The sequence below is a fragment of the Bombina bombina genome, chromosome 4 (assembly GCF_027579735.1).
Source record: "Bombina bombina isolate aBomBom1 chromosome 4, aBomBom1.pri, whole genome shotgun sequence".
Taxonomy (NCBI): Eukaryota; Metazoa; Chordata; class Amphibia; order Anura; family Bombinatoridae; genus Bombina; species Bombina bombina.
Genome location: NC_069502.1, coordinates 947,942,365 through 947,952,149, shown reverse-complemented (window position 1 = coordinate 947,952,149; position 9,785 = coordinate 947,942,365). Strand labels below are relative to the sequence as shown.

Below are 9,785 nucleotides of genomic sequence, written 5' to 3'. Positions count from 1 at the left end.
ACAATACTTTTGAGCACTAGATGGCAACAGCGTGTTAAAAACATTCTGACAATACTGCTGCCATATAGTGGTCCAGGCATGTGCACGCTCCTGAACCTACCTACCTGCTTATCAACAAAGGATACAAAGAAAATAAAGTAAATCCAAAAACAGAATAAATTGATATATATATATATATATATATATATATATATATATATATATATATATACACAGTAGAAATGAGAAAGGCACTCTCCGTGTTTTATAGTGAGATAACTTTACTCAGGTGAACGTTTTCGGGGTCACCCCCTTCCTCAGACCTTACAAAAACAATCAAACAGTGAACTAAATGCTTACCTGGTGACGATCCTACCAGAGTCTATGGCGTCCTCCCAGCGCAACTGCGCATGCGCAAGAGTGAGTACAGAGGCCCTGGAGGATCAAAAGAGTCACCAAGGCAAAAAATGTGAAATCAAAAAATATTAAAAACAGCAATATTAACCTGTGAATTAAAATTATATATAGACACTAGACACAGAATCACAAAGTTGGTGACTGTTAGACAATTAGCTAATAGGTATGATGTATGGACAACCGTGTAAGCATGGGGTTATTAATAATGGAATCCGGCAACGGATATATATATATACATTTTTTTTTAATTGTATGCTCTATCTGCATGAAATTAAAAAAAAAAAAAACAGGACTTATAAAAAACTAAATTGGTAATGTCATTTTAATATTAGCAACTCTGCACCTCTATGTGTTTAATGCTGCAAAGGGGTTGAACACATAGTTAAAGTACCACTCAATACCTGCAGAGCACTGCTGGTCTTGAGCAGAAACTGCTGCTGACCCAATCAGCAGAGCTAGTTCCACAACCCTGCTGAACTTGTTTGCAGCAGTTTCCCTATCGGAACAGCAGTGCTCTGCATGTCCTGAGCAGTACTTTAACTATGTGTTTAAGCCATTTGCAGGGGCTAAACACGTAAAGGGGCACGGTTACTTGTCTTAAAAATTAAATGCCCTAGTGAACTAGAGCATCTGCATTTTTGCCTATAATGTTTAGGGTGACCATATTGCCGCTTTAAAAAGGGACACATATGAAAAATACATATGTCAGGGTTCTTAGACAAAACATTTCTTTAAACAGCCATGAAAACAGCCTTGACGTGTATTTTTCATATGTGTCCCTTTTTAAAGCGGCATTATGGTCAGCCTAATAATGTTCCTTTAATTAAAGTCATTGCACTTTTATTATTTTTGTTATTGCTAACCATATCAGTTATGGAAGCAGCGTTATGAACATTTACTGGTAACAAAAGGATATACAATTGTATTTAGAATATAAAAATTATACAGGGATTGTTTAGGGTGTAACCTATCTCAGGAAGTTGCTGTCTAATGACGTAATACCATTTATGCGATACTGGGAGTGTTGGGTGTATTGGAAAAAAAAATACTACGCCTGAATGTCACACTATGGGTTGCAGAATCTTTATAAATAAGAAAAATAATAAAACTCATTTTGGTCCGGTCACATTAGTCAGCAATGTCAGCTTAAGTGCTTATTGAGTGTGAATAAATAAACTGATTGCATAAGAACAGTGAGTAGCTTTTTAATAACAAGAAAAACAGCTTTTAGGCCGGCAAGGTCAACAAGGACAGTATAAGTCAACCTATAGTATGTTTGATTATGTGTTTAACCAGTATCCTGTCAGAGATAGTTCCAAGTCCTATTTATGTGTATTTTTATTTGTTATTAATAGATGCAAAATGTTCTTTCAGAGACTTGTCATTGTTTCTTTTTTATTTTTAAAAACATGCTATGTTCACTAAGGCCAGATTTATTTTTATTCATTAGGTAAAATCTCACTACACATTTACTCAGTATTAAGAGATTTTTTTTTATTTAAAGGGATATGAAACCCACATTTTTTTCTTTTATGATTTAAATACAACATGCAATTTTAAGCAACTTTCTAATTTACTCCTATTATAATTTTTTTCTTTGTTCTCTTGGTATCTTTATTTGAAAAGCAGGAATGTTGGATTAAGAGCCAGCCCATTTTTGGTTCAGCACCTGGGTAGCACTTGCTGATTGGTGGCTAAATGTGATGGTAAATTTTACATTTTAAATGTTTTAAAATGAAGTCCGGAATATAAGCAATATGCACTGTAACTTACTTTTTAATCTAGCTGTGCCATTCTAATGCCCCATACTCAAGCCACCCACTTCAGAACTCATATTTTTTGTGAACTAACGGTTTGAACTGTTCTCCAATCTGTGCTCTAACTACTAAAAATGTGCCATACGGCTAGAGCGCCGATTGGAGAACAGTTCAAACCCTTAGCTCAGACAAAATATGAGTTTTGAAGTGAGTGGCTTGTGCTTTGGGTATTACAATGGCACGTAAGTTACAGCGCATCTTCATTAGAAGTGATCAATTAAAGTTCATCTAAAATATCACTTAGATTGCTGATCTGATTTTAAAACATGTAAAGTTTACTATCACTTTAAAGGAACATAAAAGTATATAAAGAAAAACCTTGAATGTTTTAGAGCAATTTCATATTGCTCTGTTTGTTGTGCACTACTTGGGACCAAGTTGAACATACCTGGTGAGCAAAGGACAAGAATAGCCACCAATCATCAGTTAGTTCCCAGCAGTGCATTGCTGCTCCTGAGACTACCTAGATATTCTATTTAACAAAGGATACCAATCGAATGAAGTATCTATGATAAACAGAAGTAAATGAAAAGGCCTTAAAACTACATGCTCTAGTCCCTGGTTTCTCAACAGCCGGGCCATGGCCCAGTACCGGGCCGTGATAGCCCTGCTGGTGGGCCCTGACCTGTCATGCCCCCACTGCACACTCTTACCCCACTGCACACAAGGGGCAGACTGAGACCAATCAAGGCCCCAGGAAAACTGTCTCACACTGACCCAAATGTATTCAAATTTATGCAAAAGAACATGGTAGCCTCCCTGCCCTAACCCCAACAGGCCCATCAACCTCCAGAGCCAGGACCCCCAACATTAAGGGCCAAAGAAAGGGCCCCCAACCTCCAGGGCCAGACCTCACACTCCATGTCCCTCACAGCGGCAGACCATCGGCAGGACCCCCACACTCCAGGGCCCCCACTAAACCCACATTGAACTGCTTAGTTACTGATAGGGCAAATCCCTGCTGCTTACTATATATATATATATATATATATATATATATATATATATATAAATAAAACTACCGGGCCCTGGACATGTCCAGCTAAAATTTACCGGGCTTTGACGTCACTTTGGTTGAGAACCACTGCTCTAGTCTATATGAATCTGGAAGACCTGCATTTTGACTTGCATGCAACTTCAAAAAGGACTGTCCTCTAAAAGAGCTATGTAATGTATTAAATCCATGTTCAAGATAGTAACTATAGATATAATAATACATCTTAACATTGTGCAATTCAAAATATCCTAGTGTTTCCTTTATAGCTGCATAACCAAAAAAACACCCCTTCCCCACATTTTATCACTTTTAAGAACTGGATACAGAAAAACTGTAAACAACTCTTTTTAAATTATCTTTTTTTTTTTTTTTTTTTTTTTTTTTTTTCTCCCCAAGTTTGATGATTTGCTTCACGAAACAATAGAAAAGGATGTTTTGGAGCCTGCACAAAAGAAAGAATTCTATAAAAGGTACTTTGTGAAGAAAAACTGCAAGGATGGAATACACTTACGTGTCTGGCTTTAGTATTATTGTTATCATTTATATGTATAGAGCTGAAACCTCTGTAGAATGTAACATTAGTCTAAAAGTTTGTATAAAAAAAATTGTGTAAAGTTTATTCCTTAGCATGTATGACAAAAATAACTTTAATAATATATGGTAAATATATCACACTTGTATTCAGTATTATACCCATGAGTATATATAGACATTCATTTTGAGTCTGAATGTTTTTTTGGTGTTACAAATCTTTAGGGTAACTTGTAATAGCCTTAGTATGTGGACATATTACTCTAAAATGTCTGATTAACTTCCAATAAGTGTGTGAATTTTTGTACAATTTCTGGGAGCGAAGCTTAAAGGGATATCAAAACACAACATTTTTCTTTCATAATTCAGAGCACGTGCTTTTAAACAACTTTCCAATTTACTTCTATTATGATCTTTGTTCTCTTGGTATCTTTTGTTGAAAAGCAGGACTGTAAGCTTAGGATCCGGCCCATTTCTAGTGCTGTATATGGCAGCAGTTTTGCAAGAATGTTTTCCATTTGCAGGAACACTAGATGACAGCACTATATCCTGCCATGTAGTAATCCAGATGCCTACCTAGGTATTTCTTCAACACAGAATATCATATGAACTAAGCAAATGTGATAATACAAAGTAAATTGGAAACATTTTTAAAATGGTATGTTCTGTCTGAATCACAACAGAAACTTTTTGGCTTTCATATCTCTTTAATCTAAGAGATGGATTCAAATAATTAAATAAAGATATCAATAGTTTGTTTTATATATAATTCTTTGGAGCAAACTTGTTACATGAGAATGGGTACGTGATAATTATAATTGTATTGTAAACAAGACAGAGATGTCATTACTACACATGTATTACATTCCACTGTAAATGACATAACCATTATTACAATATACAAAAGTTAGTAATTAATGTGTTAGGAAACTGCACAGCTCCAAAATGTGTTACTTCTTGATCATCATTATACAATTAACAGCATGAACAGAAAGGCAGTAAGTAATGTAATTTGTAAATATTTATAGCTTGTCTTGAAATTATTTATACATATACAACTCTTATTCATCTCTGAAAAAAATTGAACCTGACATCAAGGGTTGAGTTAATTTGTGAATTCATTTTTTTTTAGACTTCACTGTGGTACATACAGTAACAGAATGGTTGAAATCATGGTGCTAATCATAGAAGACATTAGTTTGAATGGTTGTGTAATTAATGATTCATTAAATTCCTATTCCGAAAAAAAGATAAAATCTGACTTCTATAGTTATTTGTCGTGTTAATTTGTTAAAGTGAAGTTCCATTTTGATGAATTAGTGCCCGATTTTTATTAAACCTATTAAAAACAAAGGCACTTTAATTCATCAACATTGACATTTCACTGTTTTCTTCAAAAACTTACCTTTTAATCCTGAATGCCGCTCCAGCGATTCCCCCGGCCGTCGGAAGCCTCTGCAGACGTCAGAAATGATGAATTAGGCTTCCTCCAATCACAGCTTCCCCCCCGGGGGAATCTTGGTCTGATGCAACGCTGTGATTGGAGAAAGCCGGATTCATCATTTTGGACCAGCGAAGGCGGCTTGCAATGGGCGGAGGAAGTGCTGGAGCGGCTGCCAGGATTAAACGGTAAGTTTTTGAAGAAAACAATGAAATGTCAATTTTGATGAATTAAAGTGCCCTTGTTTTTAATAGGTTTATTAAAAACCGGGCACTAATTCATCAAAATGGACCTTCACTTTAAGCCTAGCAAATATGCTCACTGGAAATCTGTTCAGCTTTCAGTCATTTGTATCTATCTATATGTTTTGGTCTCAGTCGAAAAAATTGTGTGGCTTGAGAGACTTTCATGTAACACTATGAAGAAGAAGAAGAAGAAAAAGGTTCAATACATACTTCTGATATATAGATATGTTGTAAAGTGAAGACTTACTATTTTCACATTATCTAGACTTCAGGGTTCACCTTGCCACCTACTTCCTCCTTCCAATTATTTCAACCACTGTAGTGTTTTAAGTGTTTATTTCCATCTACGTTTTTATTTTTTTCTTCTTCTTCAAATTTTCTCTATACCCAAAAAACAAAAATCCATGCTGGCAAAGTACCACTGGATCCGTTTTAACAAACTGTATAGCTTTATGTTTTTTGTAAATCAGGGAAGGACTTACAGTTCCATAAAGCAGGGAAAGTTACAGCAAAAACAATCTCCAAATAAACTGAGAGATGTTGCAGGGGCTTTCAGGGGGTTAAAAGTATGGATAGCTCAGGTGGTTTACCCCTAATCGGTGAACTTTATTATTAGTAATGCAGTGCTATGTCATGTTTACCTGTTCTTTGGTACCAAGATACCTCTTTGGACCTAAATCACTATTTTGTGTCTGCAGCTCCTTTTAAAGCTGTTCTCTTAGAGTAATTCTTTACAATTGCTTAGTGAAGTTCTGCATCTTCACACTTGGTGCCGCCATCTTGGAGTTTTCCTTTTGTCTTTTTGACAAGCCTTATTGTGTACTTCAGTAGTTTATATGGTAAAATACAGAGCAGGAGCTATATGTTTTGCAGTGGCTGCATTGTTTAATATTATTCCTGAGGGTTTTGTTATATTTGTTACGTAACTTTTAAACAGTGTGAAAAAACTACAAATATGTAAAGCCTTTGCTTTGTGTTGTGCATGCTAAATCAAAGTGCCAGGTGCAGCTGTCAAAAAAGTCAGTAAAAACATTGATCTGTGAAACGCACTGCTTCTATCACAGGATGCAACAATACGGGTGCTACAAGATGGCGGCACCCAGTATAAAATGCAGAGCTTTACCAACTGGTTTATGTAATGGGTTAAAGGGATTTAAAGGTCAAACATGAATTAAAAATGGATGCATTTCAATTTGAAATATAAGCATTTTTTCAATAGCAAAAAGGCTTTTTGTAAATGTTATTACTGTTTTTCAGTGGCATACGCACATACCTTGAAAGGTATTGAAACACTGTCATATTTGTTTTGCTCATGTGACTTCCACACCCCTTTACTGTGAGTGAAGGAGGTCATTGAGTAGTAGCTGAGGGTCAAGAGTGTGCATGCATCTTGAGCATCTTCAGGCAGCTGTGCTTGCTAAAATATCTGTAACAGTATTATACATATAGTGCTCAAGACACAGGCACTCTCCTGAGCCTACTTCAGTATGCTCTCATGTGAGCAGCTAAAGCTTTTCAAAAGATTCTAAGAGAAAGAGATAAATATGATGCCAGAAGAAAAACAAAAAAACTATATGAAACTATTGGATACAAAAGCTACAACGCCGGAGCGCCAAGTACTGTATAACATGTGCAATAAATAAACCAATAATTAAAAATTATAATATCATGCATGCCCTATAAAATACATAAAATAAAATTAATAAGGACAATGAAAAATAGCAATGAAAATACAAAACATATAATTAAATAACGATCACTGTGTGTTTATATCCTACTATGATGTAGCAATCTCACAGTCCCGTATATACAAATAGGTTCACTGTTCCCAAATAGTACAGATCCATTTCTCCTTTCATATGCAGCTCCCTTAGTGTTCACAGGTGTGAAGTCCGTGAATGAAAAAAGTGTTTTAAATCTAGAAGAAAAGGAGATATGGAGCACAGAGAAGAGAAACAATCTAAGTGCAGATTTTCCAAATAAAATAACAAAATTGATTATACATAAAAAGAAATGCACTCACAAACCAGATCTCAAACAGTGTGAGGTATGTGTAAAGCGTGTATTACAGTGGACCACTCGCTGGACCCTACTTCACGTTTTCCCTGAAACACTGCTTGAAAACACCAGCAGGCGAATATTGGGGCGTCCGTGTGTAACCTGGTCCCTTAGAGTGAGTCCTTACTACAGATAGCGGTCCCCAGTTGCCAGCAAAGGTTCACCACTGGTCAGGACAACGTGGGTTCAGACTTTTAACTACACTGAGTTCTCTGCGTTTCCTTCTGTCAGTATGGATGTCTCCTCTGTGAATTTCAAGATCTTTTTTGAAAAAGGCTGATTGAGGTTGAAACATGTTGATGACAGGATGGTAGTTTTTATACTACAGGATTACAAGAATTTAAGGAATCAGAGCGCTCTGAATATTCAACACAGAAACTTTACAGTTTGAAAAGCAAAGTTGAGTTTTTCACCACACAGAAACTTCACAGTTTGAAAAGCTGAGTTTTTTACCACATCAGTAATCTGCTCACCCCATTGGTTCCAGACGAACATGTGACCGGAATCCACAGAGGAGACATCCATACTGACAGAAGGAAACGCTGAGAACTCAGTGTAGTTAAAAATCTGAACCCACATTGTCCTGACCAGTGGTGAACCTTTGTCGGCAACTGGGGATCGTTATCTGGAGTAAGGACTCACTCTAAGGGACCCGGTTCCACACGGACGCCCCACTGTTTGCCTTCCGGTGTTTTCGAGCGGTGTGTACGGACAAATGAGATCGGGGAAAACGTGAAGTAGGGTCCAGCGAGTGGTCAGCTGTAATATATGCTTGACACATACCTCAGATTGTTTGAGGTCTGGTTTGTGAGTGCATTTCTTTTTATGTATAATCAATTTCGTTATTTTATTTGGAAAATCTGCACTTAGATTGTTTCTCTTCTCTGCGTTCCATATCTCTTTCTTTCTAATGACGCGATGAGTCCACGGATCATCTAATTACTATTGGGAATATCACTCCTGCCCAGCAGGAGGCGGCAAAGAGCACCACAGCAAAGCTGTTAAATATCACCTCCCTTCCCTCCAACCCAAGTCATTCTCTTTGCCTACGTTAGAGCAAGGAAGTGGTAAAGTTAGGCCTTAGGAAAAGATTCTTCAAGCAAGATTTTATTATTTTTCTGCAGTACAAGATTGTGCTGTTTTGTTCTAGGGTGTAGCCATAGTCCATAGCAGTCTCTTCAAGCTCTCTTCAAGCAATGGGAACTTGTGGGGTACAATCCTCACTGCGCCTCCCATATATTTATGCTTGCCTAACCGTGCAATCCTGAGTAAGATTACTCAGTCTTTGTTTCTATTCACAGGTCCATGTGAGGGAACTGGCCACTCAAACCTAGTGAGCTGCCGTGCTGCCTGGCAGAAGTCTTAAGGTAAGTGCTAACTTAATTTTTTCTAGGACACACATACAGAGAAAATAAATAGCACTTTCACATTCAAAAATTTGGGGGACAAGTCACATTCATCTATGATAGGGGAATGTTTATTAAGGGCAGTAGAGCAGGCACTGGGGACAAGGAAAATCTGGCTCAGTGATGGTGGTATTTTTTTTACTTTACTCCAGACTGCTGTGATAATACATTTATCCGATCGGGAGTTTCATGTGGTTACGCCCTTGATGGGCGGAGTTAGATACGGCGGCAGTTCCTATTGCGCGCCTTTTTTTCTGGCCCTGTGTCACTTCCTGTGTTCCCCATTGGAAATCAGCTGCGTCACAGATTAAACAGCGTTGCGGTTACGGACCATAATTGTTAAAAGATTTCAGTCCGGATCAACTACAAGTCATATACTTTGTTAGTAGGCAGGCAGGTAAGCACCTCAGCAAGGCTAAGCTGAGGTGTAGAGTTATTTCAAATGACACAAAAATAAAGCAGTTATTTTTATTTTTATTTTTTTTGAAGTCTAGTAAACCAAGCAAGTATTTAGACATGCCCTCCATGGTAGAGGTATTTCCTGTACCAGATAGGGCTACAGAGATTATTGCTAAGGAATGGGAGAGACTGGGTATCCCTTTTTCTCCATCCCCTATATTTAAAAAGATGTTTCCTATAACAGACTCTATTAAGGATTCTTGGCAGATGGTACCCAAAGTGGAAGGGGCAATTTCCACGCTAGCCAAGAGAACAACTATTCCCATAGAGGATAGTTGTTCCTTTAAGGATCCTATGGATAAGAAGTTAGAGGGGGTTACTCAAGAAAATGTATGTATACCAGGGTTTACAATGGCAACCTGCGGTGTGTATTGCTACTGTCACTAGTGCGGCAGCAAACTGGTTTGATGCGTTGTCTGATTCTATTCGGACAGG

General features: G+C 37.3%; 1 protein-coding gene across 1 annotated transcript in view; it reads left to right on the top strand.

The window, feature by feature from the left end:
- NPHP1 (nephrocystin 1) overlaps nucleotides 1–9,785 on the top strand; it is a 322,800-nt gene that overhangs the window by 15,581 nt on the left and 297,434 nt on the right. Inside the window, exon 2 of the mRNA XM_053711944.1 lies at nucleotides 3,607–3,680. Within this exon, the coding sequence (XP_053567919.1) occupies nucleotides 3,607–3,680 (74 nt within the window). The remainder of the gene's footprint in view (nucleotides 1–3,606; nucleotides 3,681–9,785) is intronic.